This window comes from Pseudophryne corroboree, chromosome 6 (genome assembly GCF_028390025.1).
Source record: "Pseudophryne corroboree isolate aPseCor3 chromosome 6, aPseCor3.hap2, whole genome shotgun sequence".
Classification (NCBI taxonomy): domain Eukaryota; kingdom Metazoa; phylum Chordata; class Amphibia; order Anura; family Myobatrachidae; genus Pseudophryne; species Pseudophryne corroboree.
Window position 1 is genome coordinate 804704695 of NC_086449.1, and position 21145 is coordinate 804725839.

General features: G+C 45.5%; 1 protein-coding gene across 3 annotated transcripts in view; it reads right to left on the reverse strand.

Annotated features, from left to right (window-relative positions):
- Positions 1-21145, reverse strand: part of TMEM178B (transmembrane protein 178B) — a 518981-nt gene that overhangs the window by 451492 nt on the left and 46344 nt on the right. For 2 of the 3 annotated variants that reach the window (XM_063928966.1, XM_063928968.1), the window contains exons 1-2: positions 17122-17201; positions 15332-16494 (exon numbers count right to left, since the gene is read on the reverse strand). In XM_063928966.1, coding sequence (XP_063785036.1) covers positions 15332-15725 — 394 coding nt within the window. In that variant the 5' untranslated portion in view covers positions 15726-16494; positions 17122-17201. Of the gene's footprint in view, positions 1-15331; positions 16495-17121; positions 17202-21145 lie in introns of those variants that run through there. The other variant, XM_063928967.1, reaches the window with a different exon arrangement.

Consider the following 21145-nt stretch of genomic DNA (forward strand, 5'->3'; position numbering starts at 1 on the left):
CGCGCGGCTCCTTATATAGAATCCGAGTCTCGCGATAGAATCCGAGCCTCGCGAGAATCCGACAGCGTGATGATGACGTTCGGGCGCGCTCGGGTTAGCCGAGCAAGGCGGGAAGATCCGAGCCTGCTCGGACCCGTGTAAAAAACCTGAAGTTCGGGCGGGTTCGGATTCAGAGGAACCGAACCCGCTCATCTCTAGTAAATACTGGCTACTTTATTTTTACACTGCAATTTAGATTTCAGTTTGAACACACCCCAACCAAATCTAACTCTCTCTGCACATGTTATATCTGCCCCCCCCCCCCCCGCCCCCCGCAGTGCAGCATGGTTTTTCCCAACTGCTAAACAATTTGCTGCTACGATCAGGTCTGAATTACCCCCTTTATCTCCGTCCACTTTATATGTCTCCAAGCTTTAGTACTGTACATCTGCCCTTCATTAAAGAGAAAATGGCGAATCATCGATCAACCATACGACAAGCCATAGCAAATGGATGTAGTGATAAACCAGTCGCATGCCATTTTTTGGGACAAGGATATCAGACTTCCATGCTGAAATGTATGGAAATTGACCATGTCCCTAGTTTGGGCAGTATTGGCTCCAGAGGTGAGGCTGCAGCACTGTCCACAATTTAAATAGTGCAGCCATACCGGCCGGCGATGTTTGCCAGTGTTTGGAGTGGCAGTTGGTGTGGCTCCTTTGAACTGCGGACTACGCTGCAGCTCCTCCTCTGCAACTGCCGCTGGTGCGACTGAGAACATGCATTGCTTCAAAACGAGTCCAGATGGATTTTGAAATTGAATATGATCTTTCCTAAAGGCTTAAAATGAAAACTATATATCTTGAAGTGTTTCTTGTGAGTGGGTGTGGTACCGGATTTTCGCATTATTTTAATATATATTTTTTGTCTTTTAGTTATTTTTTTTTTTTTTTGTGGTTATTATAGGTTGACCTTTTTTTAATATGTATTTGGTCTTTTGGGGTAATGTATACTGTATTAATTGATCCAATAGTATGGCCGGGGTAAATATTGGTTAGAATATCATGATTATACAGTGCATCCGGAAAGTATTCACAGTGCTTCACTTTTTCCACATTTTGTTATGTTACAGCCTTATTCCAAAATGGAATAAATTTATTTTTTCCCTTAAAATTCTATACACAATACCCCATAATGACAACGTGAAAAAGTTTTTTTGAGATTTTTGCAAATTTATTAAAAATAAGAAACTAATAAATCACGTGTACATAAGTACTCACAGCCTTTGCCATGAAGCTAAAAATTGAGCTCAGGTGCATCCTGTTTCCACTGATCATATTTGAGATGTTCCTACAGCTTAATTGGAGTTCACCTGTGGTAAATTCAGTTGATTGGACATGATTTGGAAAGGCACACACCTATCTATATAAGGTCCCACACTTGACAGTGCATGTCTGAGCCCAAACCAAGCATGAAGTCAAAGGAATTATCTGTAGACCTCCGAGACAGACTTGTCTTGAGGCACAAATCTGGGGAAGGGTACAGAAAAATATCTGCTGCTTTGAAGGTCCCAATGAGCACAGTGACCTCCATCCTTGGTAAATGGAAGAAGTTCGGAACCACCAGGACTCTTCCTAGAGCTGGCCAGCCATCTAAACTGAGCGATCGGGGGAGAAGGGCCCTAGTCAGGGAGGTGACCAAGAACATGATGGTCACTCTGTCAGAGCTACAGCATTCCTCTGTGGAGAGAGGAGAACCTTCCAGAAGGACAACCATCTCAGCAGCAATCCACCAATCAGGCCTGTATGGTAGAGTGGCCAGACGGAAGCCACTCCTCAGTAAAAAGCACATGGCAGCCCGCCTGGAGTTTGACAAAATGCACCTGAAGGACTCTCAGACCATGAGAAACAAAATTCTCTGGTCTGATGAGACAAAGATTGAACTCTTTGGCATGAATGCCAGGCGTCATGTTTGGAGGAAACCAAGCACCGCTCATCACCAGGCCAATACCATCCCTACAGTGAAGCATGGTGGTGGCAGCATCATGCTGTGGGGATGTTTTTCAGCGGCAGGAACTGGGAGACTAGTCAGGATAGAGGAAAAGATGAATGCAGCAATGTACAGAGACATCCTGGATGAAAACCTGCTGTAGAGCGCTCTTGACCTCAGTCTGGGGCGATGGTTCATCTTACAGCAGGACAAAGACCCTAAGCACACAGCCAAGATATCAAAGGGGTGGCTTCAGGACGACTCTGTGAATATCCTTGAGTGGCCCAGCCAGAGCGCAGACTTGATTCCGATTGAACATCTCTGGAGAGATCTGAAAATGGCTGTGCACCAACGCTTCCCATGCAACCAGCTTGAGAGGTACTGCAAAGAGGAATGGGCAAAACTGCCCAGATATAGGTGTGCAAAGCTTGTGGTATCATATACAAAAAGACTTGAGGCTGTAATTGCTGCCAAAGGTGCATCAACAAAGTATTGAGCAAAGGCTGTGAATACTTATGTACATGTGATTTCTTAGTTTTTTATTTTTAATAAAATTGCAAAAATCTAAAAAAAAACTTTTTTATGTTGTCATTATGGGGTATTGTGAGTAGAATTTTGAGGGTAAAATGAATTTATTCAATTTTGGAATAAGGCTGTAACATAACAACATGTGGAAAAAGTGAAGCGCTGTGAATACTTCCCGGATGCACTGAATGTCTGTAATACTCAGCGCTGGCTTATAAGACAGCCATTTTTAGTAACGTGATCTATCACTTACAAATATATTGAATGATGAGCATTAATCAGCTACACAAATATTGGTGGTCAATTCTACTAGACTGCAACCGCGTTCCAAATGGACAGTACAGAGAATGAATAACACATGATCAGTAGCAGCCGGCCTATCAGGGAGATAAAGACCGGGAATGCGCAGTACACTGCTTTGCCTTCCACGCTGGAACGTTCCACGTCCTATGCTGCTATGCAGAAAGCGCACTCAATCAGCGCTGCTTAGGTGACACAGCTGAGATCTTGTTTGCGTGTAATTTATGAACAGTCCATGCCAGGTGGTGGTGATAATGAGGTGGAGAGGCCTGTATAAGTCAGCGTTTGTTAGGAAAGTGACAGAAGCCATATGTTGTTGATCTTCAGAATGATCTGAAAGACCATGAAACGTTGATGATACTGTATGCGCCATTTTATGTGTGTGTTATGGGAGTGTTACAGCATACCTCCCAACTGTCCCGATTTTCGCGGGACAGTCCCGTTTTTTGGGGACTGTCCCGCTGTCCCATCCGCGGGCCGCAGTGTCCCGCGGTGGGGGGCAGTTGGGAGGCTCTGTGTCTCGCTGCCCTGCTTAGCAGAGCAGCGGTGAATAGACGCTGTGCGCAATAGGGAGAGGGGGAGGGGAGAGGGGGCATGCCAGCGGCTCACAGAGCGCTGGGCATGCCCCCTCAGTGACGAAAACGGGGCGTGGCTCGCGATCACGGGTCCTCCTGTGAAACCACGCCCCTTTTCTTAGGTCACGCCCCCTTTCTTAGGCCGCGCGTGTGTCCCTCTTTAGAAAACCAAGAAGTTGGGAGGTATGCTACAGCCGTGTCACTGAACTGGTTGCAAACTCAGACGCTTAATCGCTCACACTGCAGTCCGCACTCTGGGGGTAATTCCAAGTTGATCGCAGCAGGAAATTTTTTAGCAGTTGGGCAAAACCATGTGCACTGCAGGTGTGGCAGATATAACATTTGCAGAGAGAGTTAGATTTGGGTGGGTTATTTTGTTTCTGTGCAGGGTAAATACTGGCTGCTTTATTTCTACACTGCAAATTAGATTGCAGATTGAACACACCACACCCAAATCTAACTCTCTCTGCACATGTTATATCTGCATCTCCTGCAGTGCAGATGGTTTTGCCCAGTTGCTAACGGAATTCCTGCTGCGATCAACTTGGAATTACCCCCTCTGATGGAGATTCTGCACATTTCCATGTTGCATCCAAGGGTTGCCTCTAAAGAAGCACCAAGCTGGATATCAGCAACTAAAGACACTCAAAGTGGCCGTCTGAGTCCTTGCACATTCAGAAGCACGCTTGTACACTAGGGGAGGGTCTGCAGGGAGGAGGAGGAGGAGGGGCTAAATGATGCAAATATTTGTAGGCAAGTATGTTTTGTTTAAAGTGTCAGCTTTTATATTAAAGTATTGATCAGGAAATTGCATCTGTACAGGAGAAAAAATGCACTACTTGCTTACCCAAAGTGTCAGCCTCATAGGGGGGAATTCAATTGGGTGCGAGGGCTTGTGGACCTCATGTCCACTTTTAGATTACTGCAGGTATGGGCGTTCCTGATACCCGCGGTAAAATGGTCGCACTGTTTTTAGCTCTGAATAAGAAAAAATTACAAAAAATAATGCTGCTCACTGGTCCAGTCGACTTCGCAGCTCCTGGTGGCCTCTCCCCATTTTTACACTGGGGAGGGGTCTGCTGGAAGGGGAGGCGGCTGTAGATGTAGTTCTCACAGCTGCTGTCTCTGGGGGATAGGGGGTCACACTTACACCAGAGGTCACACACTTACACTCACTCACTCACTCACACAACACTCACATACTCAACGCTGCTGCAGGAGACCGAATCACGGCACTGGAGAAGACACACCTTGGAAGGTGAGTAATTCTTGACTGATTAAGCTAATTGGAAACTTTCAATTGCTTAATTTGTCCTCAAGGGGGGGGGGGGGGGGGGGGGCACAGCAAGTCCCAGTGATTTTCCTAAAAAATAAAGATTTTAGGGAAAATCAGACTTGCTCTGGAGGTGCGGGAAAAAAGACGCTGTGATCTCTATAGCAAACATAGCAGAACCTGGTGTCTGCGGGCCAGCGCCGCAGTGTTCTCTGAATTTTCCACAATCAATTGAATTAGGGCGGGGGGGGGGGAGGGCGAGGGGAGGGTGGTTGGGAAGGAGGGGATTGTTTGCTTTTTCTAACTTTTTTTTATTTTTTTGGTAATTGTCTTCTATAGACCATTGTACATATATCTGCTTGTTAATAAATTCATTAACCTTTCTTACTTTTGCAGAACTATAGTCAGTAAGTAGAAATAGAGCGTTCATGCTACTTGTGCTCATGTCAGTAAGGCTGTGGTAATTATTACTTGTAGTAACGGGTGTGATACCGGATCCCGGCGGGAATACATACGATTTACCGGCGGGCGAGATGACGGATGTCCATATCCCGAGAGCGGCATAATGCCCGCCAGAATGCTGGAATGGGATGGGGTAATTATTTTACCACCTCATTAGGTATCACCCTATCACGGGAAGATTCTGTGATTCGTGGATCAGCAGGAAAGGGCTGAAATGATGCAATTCACATAATCAGCTCCACCCTCTCCATATCGCGCCACGATTCCTGTGATTATCTCCCCATCCTGTCCTTACTAGGCAGTGGGCAGGATGTAGGAGGTCTGCCTACTCTTCCGGGGGTGCAGAGGACTAACCAAAAAAATCAAGATTCTCCAGCAACTTCCGAGAGAATGGGCAAGTATGAATAAAACACAGCGTTCAAAGATCCGTATGCTTATATGTATATTGTGTTATCTCTATTATATCTGTTCACTTTCTAGATTATATTATCTGTCTCAGTACTCTGATTCATACTGAAAGTACTTTGAATACACTAATCTCTTATGAAACCATGCTTATGCTAAAATATACAATTTATCTACTAAGAGATACAATTTATTATTTAATAACATAAAGCGATTGGTTAGTAAGGATAGGGCTGACTGAGAGTCGTGATGGAAGGAGCAGAGTCTCCCAGCAGCACAGAGTATATCAGGAGATGAGTGATGTGCCAGTGAGGACAGGACTGCATGTGACAGTGGCAGTGACATGATGTGAGGAGGGGAATGGAGGCAGCAGGAAGCCACAGACTGAGAGTTATATAGTGGAAGGAGCAGGGTCCCCAGCAGCACAGAGTATATCAGGAGATGAGTGATGTGCCAGTGAGGACAGGACTGCATGTGACAGTGGCAGTGACATGATGTGAGGAGGGGAATGGAGGCAGCAGGAAGCCACAGACTGAGAGTCATCATGGAAGGAGCAGAGTGTCCCAGCAGCACAGAGTATATCAGGAGATGAGTGATGTGCCAGTGAGGACAGGACTGCATGTGACAGGGGCAGTGACATGATGTGAGGAGGGGAATGGAGGCAGCAGGAAGCCACACACTGAGAGTTATATAGTGGGAGGAGTAGGGTCCCCAGCAGCACAGAGTATATCAGGAGATGAGTGATGTGCCAGTGAGGACAGGACTGCATGTGACAGTGGCAGTGACATGATGTGAGGAGGGGAATGGAGGCAGCAGGAAGCCACAGACTGAGAGTTTTATAGTAGGAGGAGCAGGGTCTCCAGCGGCACAGAGTATATCATGGGATGAGTGATGTGTCAGTGAGGATAGGGCTGCATGTGACAGGGGCAGTGACATGATGTGAGGAGGGGAGGCAGCAGGAAGCCACAGACTGAGAGTTATATAGTGGGAGGAGCAGTGTCCCCCAGCAGCACAGAGTATATCAGGAGATGAGTGATGTGTCAGTGAGGACAGGGCTGCATATGACAGGGGCAGCGACATGATATGAGGAGGGGAATGGAGGCAGCAGGAAGCCACAGACTAGAGTTATATAGTGGGAGGAGCAGAGCCCCCAGCAGCACAGAGTATATCAGGAGATGAGTGATGTGTCAGTGAGGACAGGGCTGCATGTGACAGGGGCAGTGACATGATGTGAGGAGGGGAATGGAGGCAGCAGGAAGCCACAGACTAGAGTTATATAGTGGGAGGAGCAGTGTCCCCCAGCAGGACAGAGTATATCAGGAGATGAGTGATGTGTCAGTGAGGACAGGGCTGTATGTGACAGGGGCAGTGACATGATGTGAGGAGGGGAATGGAGGCAGCAGGAAGCCACAGATGTAGAGTTATATAGTGGGAGGAGCAGGGTCTCCAGCAGCACAGAGTATATCAGGAGACGAGTGATGTGTCAGAGAGGACAGGGCTGCATGTGACAGGGGCAGTGACATGATGTGAGGAGGGGAATGGAGGCAGCAGGAAGCCACAGACTAGAGTTATATAGTTGGAGGAGCAGGATCCCCAGCAGCACAGAGTATATCAGGAGATGAGTGATGTGTCAGTGAGGACAGGGCTGCCTGTGACAGGGGCAGTGACATGATGTGAGCAGGGGAATGGAGGCAGCAGGAAGCCATAGACTAGAGTTATATAGTGGGAGGACCATGGTCTCCCAGCAGTCCAGAGTATATCAGGAGATGAGTATAACAGACATATATAGTGGCAGATGCTCAATTAGCTTAGTGATATCATTTAGGTGCTTGAAAGGGAGGAGTATTTCTAAGCAAGAAAAAAAGGCATTTTGTTTCCCCCAGCACCCTGAATGATAACAGTAACCAGATTTAAATCCCACACAATATTAGAATTCAGAGATCTCGGTTACATATACAGTATTTGCGCAAATATATGAATAAGCCCCAAAGCCGCGTCAAGGCCTCTCTGTATATTTGGAGTCCCTAGCGCTTTATCTAGGTGCAGGGTGTGGCACCCAAAAAAAACAGCATAAGTCACATGATAATGGCTCCTTACTTAAAGCTTTATGGGTTTGCTCCAAGGTAATTAGCTCTTAGCTTAGATATATTTAAGTAAGTAGCCGTTATCATGTGGCTCTTTGCTGGTTAATCATAGACCCAGATTGGGGTAATGGAGGTGTGGGGTGTGGTACCCCTGGATTGGTTGACCTGGATGGCTTTAGCGTGGCATACCTTTACATTCTATTAACACTTATCACTTACTAATTTCTTTAACACTATTTCTCCATTTTAATTACATCTCATTTTTGTATCACTTTCTTTATAGCTTCGGCTTCCTAACACAAATTTATTAACACTATAGTTTTTTCACTGGTATGCTGCCCTGCGCTTTCTGGCTTATGCTGGTGTTTTGGGGTGCCACACCCTGCACCTAGATATAGCGCTAGAGACCCCAAATATACAGAGAGGCCTTGACGCGGCTTTGGGGCTTATTCATACATTTGCACAAATATATGTTACCGAGATCTCTGAATTCTAATATTGTGTGGGATTTAAATCTGGTTACTGTTATTATTAAGGGTGCTGGGGGAAACAAAATGCCTTTTTTTCTTGATGAGTATAACACATCTACATTAAATAAAGTTTATACATTCAACTTGTGTATCTGTCTGGCAACTTCTCCACTTGTCCTCTTTAGACGGTTTCATACAACTCCCCTTGTATGTTTCACCTGAGCATTCATCGAACAATAGTCAATATATACATGACGTAGATATAAGTAAGGAATATTTTCCATATAATACTTATGTTCATTACAACGTAACAGTTGCATCAGTTTTCTTTTAATGCGCAAATATGTAAAACCGCTGTACGAAGCCACCCGAGTACAACAAATCACCCAGCCTTCAGATTATCCATTGGAAACGATTGGGCCTTTTCCCAAGTGCAGGGTGTTTTCATGAATGTATTAGGTATAGTGTGGTCCGCATGTCACTTAATGTATAACGGATGTGGCAGTCTCTCACCACCATCCAAATTGCTGTATCAGGAGGCTGATCAATCTATCATAAGATGATCTTAAAATAAGCTTCCGCTTGTACTGCCTGCAGAAGTATTGTTCTGTCAGCTGTCAAACGGTCGGCAGGACAGAACTATCTCCGCTGCCTGGGAGGGAGCACTGTGCTATTATGTGCTATTGATAAGAAACACAACACATTTTATCAAGAGCTCACTGTCTGGAGCTGCAGAACTCGTGTAAGTTTATCTGACAGTCTGCACCCAACAGAACTTTCACAGGGAGAGGAAGGATGTAGCTACAGTAGAGACACAGTTTTCCTAATCCAGTTTGAAAGTGATACAGATGGTCAGAGCTGTAACTACAGCCCCTGCAGACCACGCTGTGGTGTTGGGACGCTGGCTGCTGATTGGTTGTTGAAGATTACTGACTCGTCTTTTCACCTATAACGGACGTCAGCCGCCCAATCAAAAAGGGGTGAGGGGCAGGGCAGAGCTCTCCTATCTGTGTGAGGATGCCAGGCCGGCGGGCAGCGAGGTGTGCGGAGACGTAGAGAATCTAAGGGGTCTATTCGTGAAGCAGTGAAAAGTGTGGAGAAGCGAGCCAGTGGAGAAGTTGCCCATGGCAACCAATCAGCTGCTACGTATAATTTTATTGAATGCACTTTATAAATGTTACCTCAATACTGATTGGTCGCCATGGGCATCTTTTCCACTGGCTCACTTCTCCACTCTTTTCACTGCTTCATGAATAGACCCCTAAGGGCGGCTGAGCTGCCAGCCTTAGGAAGTGGCCCGCCCGGGACTTGGGAACAATTTACCACGTCCTTACACCCTTCACTGTGCGTGTGATCGGAGTGGACACCGGGCAAGCCAGTGCAGCATGGTGTACACTGACTGTGCAGACTGGAGAGAGGCTGAGCTGCAGTCCTGTGCAGCGGCCCCGGCCGGGACCAATTTACCGCGCCTGCCAGACAGTCACACTGTCACAGTAATACTGAGACTGAAGTGTATTTTTGTAGCTCTTTATTTGCAGTCACGGTTGCCTATGGTTGGGGCTATTTCCTAAACTATAATTGGGGCATTATGGTGGGGCCTATTTAACTGATGGGAGTGCAGATGAGGGTTTGGGTGTGACACCTGCTAGGACGTATGAATAGAGCAGTGGTGATGGGTTTAGCCTAGGTGTGCCACTGCCAGTGTCACCTACAGATGGAGCCATCTTTATCTTAATAGGATTAACTGAGACTGGGCAATCGGACTTAATCCCCTGCTGTATTGTTCTCTCTGTATTGTATTGCAGCTGAAAACAATAGATGAAGGGCTTAGGCTAATAAGCCATGGTGTGCCTAGGCGCAGCAGAGAAGCCAAGATAAATGAGGCTCCATCTATAGGACACACACAGAGCTTATGTTTTATTTCAAATAACATATATGAATACAATAAAAGTGAGCCCAACAAAGGCATCAGCTCTTTCTGGTTTTCTTCTCCACCCTGGTTTTCTATATTGTAAAATGTACTTTGTAATGTTTTACTCATAAATATACTTTATCACCATCACGGTGTACATCCACTATTACAGTAGCTGGAGATCTGTTTCCACTTTGACTGCTGATGGAACAGGTCATTCTTTGTACTGCTCTATAGGAAGGCGCGAGCTTGTAACAAATGTGGCTATATTGTAAACGCAGATTCCTTACACCCAACGCGTCTGTGTCCACTATACATATATAAGATGTTTTAAGAATTTAATGGTTTTTTCACTGTTACCTATACAGATGGAGCCATGCACTTCTAGGCTTCTCTGCTGCACCTAGGTGCACCAAGGTTTATTAGCATAAGCCTTTCATCTATTGTTCTCAGCTGCAATACAATACAGAGAGAGCAATACAGCTGGGGATTAAGTCATTACAGCACAGCTACGATCATTCACACTGACATGTGGGGGGACACCCTGCACAGGGCTAGTCCGCCCCGCATGTCAGTGCCAGCCCCCCGCAGAAGTGCAAAGGCATCGCACAGCGGCGATGCCTTTGCACTTCAAGAGTAGCTCCCGGCCAGCGCAGCTTTAGTGTGCTGGCCGGAAGCTACTCATCGCTCCCCCGGCCCGCATCGCCTGGTTGTGACGTCACGCAGCCGCTGCGGCCGGCCCCCCCATTCGGTCCGGCCATGCCTGCGTTGGATGGACCGCTCCCATGTAACGGCGGCCAAACACCGCTGTTTCGCCCCCTCCCGCCCAGCGATCGCCTCTGCCTGTCAATTAGGCAGAGGCGATCGCAGCCCTGCTACGGCCTTCGGCCGTCTGGCATGCACCGGCGCACTACGGCACCGGTGAATGCGCAGTAGGGATCCTAAGTCCAACTGCCCTGGCTCAATGAATCCTATTAAAGGCAAAGATGAGGATGCCTCCATCTGTACATTTTACGGTTAGAAAACCGTAAGATTGAGACCGCTGGTCACATAACTACATCCCGATTGTACGCCGGCAAGCATCGTCTTCCTACCTTCCTTCCTGACTGTTTGTTATTACCCAGTTTTGTTCTATCGTTGTTGTTTCCAATTGTAAAGCGCAACGGAATTTGCTGCGCTATATAAGAAACTGTTAAATAAATAAGACCTCCGTAGAGGTGGGCAGGAAGTTTGTTGACATTAGGGTACCGTATTCTACCGTGATGTGAACAGTACAGAGAATTGAGTAATCCCTCATACAAATATCAGTGTTGCTTTGCGGAAATGATGAAAACAGGTCATTTATATATGTATATCAAAGGATATCTATCATCTACTGTATGTACAGCAGAGGTGGCTTCTCTGTCGGCTAAACCAAGGTTCATGAGAAGACAATTCATGACAAACCGGTGACGTCACTGAGGCACGTTCCCTGTGTAGGGGTTGGGAAGACATTCAGGTTACACGGCTAGAGCTAGAGCCCATCTGTGTGGAGCACAGTGCCATAGCACCTATGAATGATGCTTCAGCTGCATGAACCTCTGCATGTTTGTCCTTCCCTCTATGATTTGTTGATGTGATACGATTAGGTAACTTAGCAATCAGCAAACACACAAGTGGCTATTAATAATGAACATAATTTAGCAATATTGGCTTTTCTGAGCCCCCCCTCCCTTCCCTTATAGCAACATTTAAAAGTAAAAAAAAAAAAAACTATGTTTATATGTTTGTACTTAAAATGCACCCACACCTATGGACCCCACACCTATGCACCCACACCTATGGACCCCACACCTATGCACCCACACCTATGGATCCCCACGCCTATGCACCCACACCTATGGATCCCACACCAGTATGCACCCACAACTATGGATCCCACACCTATGCACCCACACCTATGGATCCCACACCAGTATGCACCCACACCTATGGATCCCACACCAGTATGCACCCACACCTATGCACTCACACCTATGGATCCCACACCAGCATGCACCCACACCTATAGAACCCCACACCTATGCACTCACACCTATGGATCCCACACCAGTATGCACCCACACCTATGCACTCACACCTATGGATCCCACACCAGTATGCACCCACACCTATGCACTCACACCTATGGATCCCACACCAGTATGCACCCACACCTATGGATCCCAACGCCTATGCATCCACACCTATGGACCTCACACCTATGCACCCACACCTATGAAACCCTTCACCTATGCACCCACACCTACGGACCTCACACCTATGCACCCACACCTATGGATCCCACACCAGTATGCACCCACATCTATGGATCCCCACGCCTATGCACCCCCACCTATGGATCCCACACCAGTATGCACCCACACCTATGGATCCCCACGCCTATGCACCAACACCTATGGACCTCACACTTTTGGACCTCAATTATGAAGCACATTGGATGCTCGTTGCAACCCGTCATTGATGTTGCAGCAATGCACTTATGCTGGGGACCCAGGAATGGGCAATTCCCATTCTACGCTCTGTGGGAGATGTCTCCACAAACTAGAGGCACCTCTGGGTTAGCGGAAAGAAGGATAAATCAGAAGAGGAGCACTGTGCACAAGTAATAACAGTGCACCAATGTTGAACTTACTACCATTGTATAACCACCGCTTTTATTAAATTAAGGTTCTAAATACTTCTAAACTATTGTTCTGTTTAGTTGTATTCATGGTGTAAATGAGTCATCAGAGTTAGGGGACATTGGGACTGTGTTTATTACATGTGACTCTGTAGCTTTTGATTACATTGCCCAAAGTCCCCATAAAATACACTTGGAGCTTGAAGATATTGCATAAAATACATCCCATTAAATTATGGGACAAAACCCAATCTCTCCCCTATCAGAGCTGGTTCAAATGTATTTACAGAGAGAAACTGTCTGCGCCCTTCCGCAAAGCAAAGAACATTCCTAAATGCCCCCCCACCTCCTTATTTGATTTTAAAATGCTGGCTCCACAAAATAAATCTAAATTTTCCAATGCTCTGCAAAACTAGGTGAGTACACTGTGTGTTCTTGCTCTGCCCAACTCCGCCTATCTAGATGCACCTACGTGAATCCAGACACACAGAGCCAACGCGGACGTTTAGCGCTGTGCTGTGGCTCTCGCTCAAACGTAAATGAGGACCAGTAAGGGCGGCCATTTTTAGGCTGATCCAATATTCATCAGAATGTTACCTTTTCAATTCACTAGGAACCAGTGAAATTACATAGGGAGTCTATTTATCATTAAATATTTGAATATTTGCAGGAAATTCCCTGAAAAAGATGTTCTTGGAGAGTACCCCCAAATATTAAGTATCCCCAGATGTATTATGGAGGGATCACAGCAACTATCTCCAATACATGCCTGTGTAACTCCATTTTCATCTGCAAATGCAGCCTCCATAGTTTTCTCCTGTGCTGCCGGATGTACCAAGCTTTGGAATGTGAAGTATTCCGGAGCTTGGCCCTGATAGGTAATGTCATGGAAACATAGAATTTGACGGCAGATAAGAACCACTTGGCCCATCTAGTCTGCACCTTTTTTACCTTTTGGTAACCTCAACCCTATTCGGTCCTTAGTTCTTTGTAAGAATATTCCTATGTCTAAACCAAGAATGTTTAAATTGCTCTACTGTCCTCTACCACCTCTGATGGGAGGCTATTTATTTCTATCCACTACTCTTTCTGTAAAGTAATTTTTCCTCAAGTTTCCTTTGAACTAGAGATATGCGGGTTCGGATTTCCTCAATTGTTAACGCCAGAATTAATGCAAGTTCGGATTTATCCAGATTTTTCCTATTGGCTATTCAAACATGTGACATCCGAGAGCCAATAAGATGCCGTTTTGAGAACCAGGTAAATCCGAGTAAATCCGGATATATCCGAACCCGCACATCTCTACTTTGATCCTTCCTCCTTCCAGTTTTAGCGTGTGTCCTCGTGTTCTAATACTACTTTTCCTTTGAAGAATGTCTCCCTCCTGTACCTTGTTAAGACCCTTGATATATTTGAAAGTATATATCATGTTCCCCTATAGAAACATAGGGGTAAATTTACTAAGATGGGAGTTCTATTTAAGATGGGATGTTGCCCATGGCAACCAATCCGATTCCAGGTATTATCTTCTAGAAGGTGCTAGATAAATGAGAAGTAGAATCTGATTGGTTGCTATAGGCAACATCCCATCTTAAATAAAACTCCCATCTTAGTAAATTTACCCCATAATCATCTCCAGGGGGCGTTATTCTATAATATCCTATCGGCTACTGTTTTGCAGCTTTTTACTGAGAGGGATCCTCTGAATCCCTCTCTGTCGGTCCCCCACAACGTGCGCCAAAGACCCGAACCAGGGGGCAGTTTGACAGCATTATTCTATCATCTAGCGTCCAGCTCTTTGCAAGGACAGACTCTTATTGGAGCCCGAATCCTGGTTACGAATTTACTTGAAAAAATATTCAGCACACCCGCATTAAACTTGCGGACTGTTATAAATATGTTCCTTAGGCATGTGGCGGTTACCAGTGATTTGATAGGCTGAATGATGGCTTAGCCCACAAAGCAGCTTCCTCCACTGGATATTGACAGGTTGCTCCTCATTAGAGCATAATCATTTGTTATTAGGTAAGCTGAAAACATTTTGCACAGGTTCAGGGGAATGTTGGCTGTTTGGCAATGTAGCTAGGCTGGGAAAGTTTAATGAAATACCATGACTCTAAATCAAAATCCACTAACACTAATCAACAAGGAAGTTACAGTAACTGCAAAGTGATTCATCTGAACTCTTGATCTTTTACACTTATTCATATGTTTCTGGTTAGTATAGCGTATGTTACACTTTCATAGCCCAAATGATTTTTTTTTACGAGAACATAACATACATAATACCAAACATTTTCAAAGATAATAACAATAGCCCTTTCTGGGACACATCTTACCATGTGGTTCACCCATTAGATAAATCAATATCACACAGTTTCAAAGGAAGAACAATAGTTGAAGCTGGTGGCACAACAAATTCGGGAAAACATGAGCCACAGAATGTGCAATAAAATCTGCTCCACCTGCAGATGGCCAGCTCTGAATACAGGATACTTAAACACCAGAGTACTGGCCACGAAAAAGAACCGTAGTTGCTGCAAATGCACCAGTGCGAAAATTTGGACAACCAACCGCATGAACAAAATAAATATTTGTTCCATTCCAACATTCTGAATTTGATAATGGGGTATTACAGCAAACAGTATGCTGTAACACCCATAGTGTAACATAATGTAAAAACATCCTACTGTACCTTTGGCAATGATATCTTCTATGTCTTGATCAAATCCTAGCCGGTGGCATTTCCTCCAGAGGCCCATGTTAGTAGAATTGTATTGTCTATTGCACTCGTCGGCAGCACTCATTGCAAAGAGCTGCCTCCTGTTCCTGGCAAGAAGTAACTTGCCCTCCCAGTGGTCTAACTTTGACCTGCTCGCTCTCAGTGGAAGGATGTTGTTGGAATTATAAATGAATCCAGGGTCAACTCTTCTGTTTGTGAAGCCTTTGCACCTCTCCCGGTGCCGCCTGGCATCTGTCTCATACCAGTGGTCGGAGCAAATAGCCACAGCCAGCATACCCAGGGCACACAGAGCTAGAGAAAGCCCAGCGTAGAGCAGTAATCTTCCAGCAGCCATCCTTACTCTCATAGACCCATCAGCATTTTCTCAATGGACAGTTGTTTTTCAGCTGGAGGCCGGAGCGTAACCACAGGCTCTGCTTTGGGAGATGAAAAAATATGCTTAGACCTTGTTGTTCACACAAACAAAATCCATAGCAAGTATCAGTTCTGGCAGCTGTGGGATACAGGTAAGTCATCGGTTTGAACCCAACTCAACTGGAGAAAACGAGTCCAATGACTCTTGACTTCAACCTACCAAGTGACCTCCAAATTAAGTGCCCTGCTGAACAACTGGAGTCTTGGACATGGTTTGATCCTACCAAGCGACCTTCTCAGTCTGATAGGTGCAGTCTAGTGCTGGCAGCAGGTTGCCTGCAAACAGTCGGCTTCAGGGACAGAGATCTGGCAACAGACAAGGTGCCCAAATGGATCCACAGTTCTAGAAGCCGCTTCCGCTTTGCATTCTCTCTGGAAGGTACTGGCAGGAGCAGCAGGCATTTGCCGTTCAGCATTGGTGAAACTCAGTGCAACGTTGGTTTCTAGCTTCACAGGGCTAGCTCGCCCTTAGCAAAGAAATGCAGCCTCCCTGTTGTGTCTCTGGCAGAAAGCTCCCTGTGGGCAGCCAAGCTGGTCTTTTGTTTCACAACAACACGCACATAATACCTTCAGCCTCCATCCTGCTCCTCAATTCACTGTCAGCAGCATATAATCAGCCACTGAAAGATTTCTTTACTCAGGGGCTCACAATCACTTGTATTTCTGTGTCTCATCCTCTGAGCTGCTCTTCTCAGTCTCCTCTGAAATGGAAGGTGAGGGAGGGGGAGAGAGAGAGGAGAGGTAAAGGAAGGAAGACATTTCAGCACCATGGATAGCAACACAAATCATACAGAATTATCAGTCCCTTTAAACAGAAATAGCTGTATCACTACAACAGCAGCCAGCCGGCTACTAAAGGGTGCCTACGTGTTACACAAGCCTAATTTAAATAAGGTTTAGGATCTCAGCCCATTTTACGCTGCCAAATAATCCAAGATTTTGTCTTATCCATCGGTCTTAGCAACAATACAGCCAAGATTAGATCAGGCAGCAGGGGAAGATAGGGTTTAGCATTTGTTGTCAGATCCTCTCGGTTTCCTTTAAACAAGGTAAATACAGGAGCCTGGTATGGGCAATATTTATGCAAGATCAGCTAGTCCCTTTGAGGAACTCAAAGTCAACAGATAGAAAAAAAATAAAAAATGCATGCAGCTCAAATCGGGAGTAGGAAAAATATGCACCTAATTCATTTGGTCTCTAGCAATAACAAAAAAAAATATATACATATATATTTTTTTAATGATGAACGAAAGGTGAAGCCCAGGAGAAGAATAAATGCAATCAATGAGAAATCAGCATTCTGCAAGCAATATTAATAAGTAGTTCACCTGGGAATCTTTGCCTTGTGCCTACAGTCAGCCCGCAGCCTTGGTTGGAAACCAGAGACAGAATACAGAAAGGCTTCAGCCAAGAACAGATGACGTCACTCTTGCAACGTGAGGCTAATGTCTTATACAGTTCCTTAAAGCTGAACTACCCCGCTTCCTCCTGTAGGAGCCACAATCAGTGCATGGGGGGGAATGAGAAGGTGTCACTCAAAGGCTCCTTCATTTTACTGCTTTTGGAAAACAACAGAAGCTTGCAGACTGTACATTTATTCTTCTCAAGCTATAGGTTAGGGAGTGTAGCTTAATATGGGCATTTTTTAAACTCCTTTGTTGCCTGCCAGTCAATACACAGTATATGAAAACTATTCCTTAGAGGCTATAGCCCCTACCAATCTGTATCCTCTCTTTTGTTACTGTTCAATTGTAGCGGTTTGAGTACATTTCTTAAAAAAGTTAATAATCCGGATTCCATTGTTTATGTAATGTAGATTAACTGTCCTACTTATTGTGTACTAATCACTGGTGAATTGTTAGTGAGGTTAATTCACCACTGTAGAGAGATACCGTATATAATATGGACCTGTTGGACGTATTGTGCTCAGTATGTGGAGTCGGAGCATCTCAAGATGCATCTAGCTCTGCAAGGGTAGCGCCAGGATTATGCAAGAGAACAGTAGTATATGTGCCAGGATTACGCAAGAGAACAGTAGTATGTGTGCCTGGCTTAGACCAGGAGAGAACAGTAGTATATGTGCCTGGGTTAGACCAGGAGAGAACAGTAGTATATGTGCAAGGATTACACCACTAAAGAACAGTATATATGTGCCAGGATTATGCCAGGAAAGAACAGTAGTATATGTGCCAGGATTATGCCAGGAAAGAACAGTAGTATATGTGCCAGAATTATGCCAGGAAAGAACAGTAGTATATGTGCCAGGATTATGCAGGAACGAACAGTAGTATATGTGCCAGAATTATGCCAGGAGATAACAGTAGTATATGCGCCAGGATTACACCAGGAGAGAGCAGTAGTATATGTGCCTGTTTTACACCAGGAGAGAGCAGTAGTATATGTGCCTGGGTTACACCAGGAGAGAACAGTAGTATATGTGCAAGGATTACACCACGAAAGAACAGTAGTATATGTGCCAGGATTATGCCAGGAGAGAACAGTAGTATATGCGCCAGGATTACACCAGGAGAGAACAGTAGTATATGTGCCTGTTTTACACCAGGAGAGAGCAGTAGTATATGTGCCTGGGTTACACCAGGAGAGAACAGTAGTATATGTGCAAGGATTACACCACAAAAGAACAGTAGTATATGTGCCAGGATTATGCCAGGAGAGAACAGTAGTATATGTGCCTGGGTTACACCAGGAGAGAGCAGTAGTATATGTGCCTGGGTTACACCGGGAGAGAGCAGTAGTATATGTGCCTGGGTTACACCAGGAGAGAGCAGTAGTATATGTGCCTGGGTTACACCAGGAGAGAGCAGTAGTATATGTGCCTGGGTTACACCAGGAGAGAGCAGTAGTATATGTGCCTGGGTTACACCAGGAGAGAGCAGTAGTATATGTGCCTGGGTTACACCAGGAGAGAGCAGTAGTATATGTGCCTGGGTTACACCAGGAGAGAGCAGTAGTATATGCGCCTGGGTTACACCAGGAGAGAGCAGTAGTATATGCGCCTGGGTTACACCAGGAGAGAGCAGTAGTGTATGTGCCAGGGTTACACCAGGAGAGAACAGTAGTATATGTGCCTGGGTTACACCAGGAGAGAGCAGTAGTATATGTGCCTGGGTTACACCAGGAGAGAGCAGTAGTATATGTGTCTGGGTTACACCAGGAGAGAGCAGTAATATATGCACCTGGGTTACATCGGGAGAGAGCATTAGTATATGTACCTGGGTTACACTGGGAGAGGACAGTAGTATATGCGCCTGGGTTACACCGGGAGAGAGCAGTAGTATATGCACCTGGGTTACACCAGGAAAGAGCAGTAGTATATGTCCCTGGGTTACATCAGGAGATAGTAGTAGTATATGCACCTGGGTTACACCAGGAGAGAGCAGTAGTATATGTGCCTGGGTTACACTGGGAGAGAGCAGTAGTATATGTGCCTGGGTTACACCAGGAGAGAGCAGTAGTATATGCGCCTGGGTTACACCAGGAGAGGGCAGTAGTATATGTGCCTGGGCATGTTTTTATTTATGCACAGCTTCCATTTTATAACAAAATATAAATATTATAATCATATTTACAATTATATACATAATAAATAAATAGAGATCATTACATCATGATATTTACCGTTTACATAACTCAAATATGTTTTCCATCACTTTATCATACTTTCATTTTAAACATTTTCCTTGATCCACATAATTTCTGTCAATCCATTTCAGGGAAACCCCCAACATTTCCCACTTAGCTGACTCAACATTTAACACACATTTATCCATCTATCATAAACCCTCCACCTCCATACAATCCCACATTTATCCACAATCCTACCTTCATTCATACCAATCACCCTCCATGCATACCGGACTACCAACAAATAATTATAACTAGAATAACATATCTGCATATTTTAAGGTGTATGCAAACCCCTTCTTTAAAAAAATTAAACAACAAAACCTAATCAGCTGAGAAAAAGTGACCAGGACAGAAAAGAACCTGACACTGAAAAGAGGAAATCTTCCACCACTTACTAAGGGGGTTTCAACTGGCGCCACAATCTGGACCAGCTGACAGTGTCCAATCTCGCTGTCACGATCCGGGTATCTGGACGCCATTTCTTACCCATCAGATGCCTCCTAAGGCTGGCTCAGCGCTCCAGGACCGGATCCCATCTGTTATCCTGATGTGTACATTCCTGTATCCTCTCCTGTCACTCTGGGACGCTGTCACAGTAAACGCCATATTACACCTGACATGGCGTCTCCCGCGGCCTCCGCCGCCGTCCCTGAACTTCTGCATGCAGAGTGTCTGAGTGGCGATTACGTCAGCCGCGGCCTCCGCTGTGTCCGCGTGGTTGGATGTGCATCTGTCAGCCTGGCGCCTCCTGTCTCCGGTGGCCGGCGCCGCCATTACTGTTTTCATTACCACATGAATTACAAACCAAACTTCCCTCCAAGTGTCTGCATGAGCGCAGCCATCTTGGATTCTGTCAGCTGATCATTTCCACCAATCTGTTCTCAGTATTGATAATCTGCATAATTGCCTAGCCAATCCCTTCCTTGCTGCAGGTATAAATACACTGTGCCTGAGCAAGGAAGGCGTCAGTGCTTTGGTTGTCAAACCTAGTTCCTGTTTGTCTCTCTCCTGTGATTGTCTTCCAGGTTCCAGCTCCTGTCTCAAGACTTCCACCATAGAGACCCACACCAGCATTCCACCTGCGGTGTAGCCTGACTCTCCAATCCATTGTGGATTCATCTGTTTCCAGCTACAACATTACCTGCTTCCAGCTCAGCTTCCAGCAGAGTACAGCTTCCCTTAAAGGGCCGGTGTCCTTTCTACACTTTACCACTCTCCACCGGTATTATTATTTCTCCGCTCTCAAGTTCTACATTTCAGTTCATATTTCATCGCTCCCAAGTTCATTTATTATTTAACTGGTTCCAGCCAGTATCCACTCCGTGCTAACAACAGTCTGGTTCCAGCCAGTATCCACAGCAGCTGTTTTATCTTCAGCAACCCAGCTTTTCCTGGAACACCAGCTGGCACAATCCTGGGTTATCTCCATTGCTACAGTCGGGCCTGGTAAGGACTTTCCATCTAGAAGATCATAAGAACTATCTCACACTACCAGTGCCCTGTGGCTCCTGCCATCCTGTAGTACCCAGGAACTGTATTTATTATTTGCTGACTTTTACGTTTTCTTTTACTGCTGCTGTGTTGCGGAGTTGTCATAATAAACATCATTGACTTTTATCCAAGTTGTCGTGGTCACGCCTTCGGGCAGTTATTATTCATGTTACTTACATGTCCAGGGGTCTGATACAACCTCCCAGGTTCCGG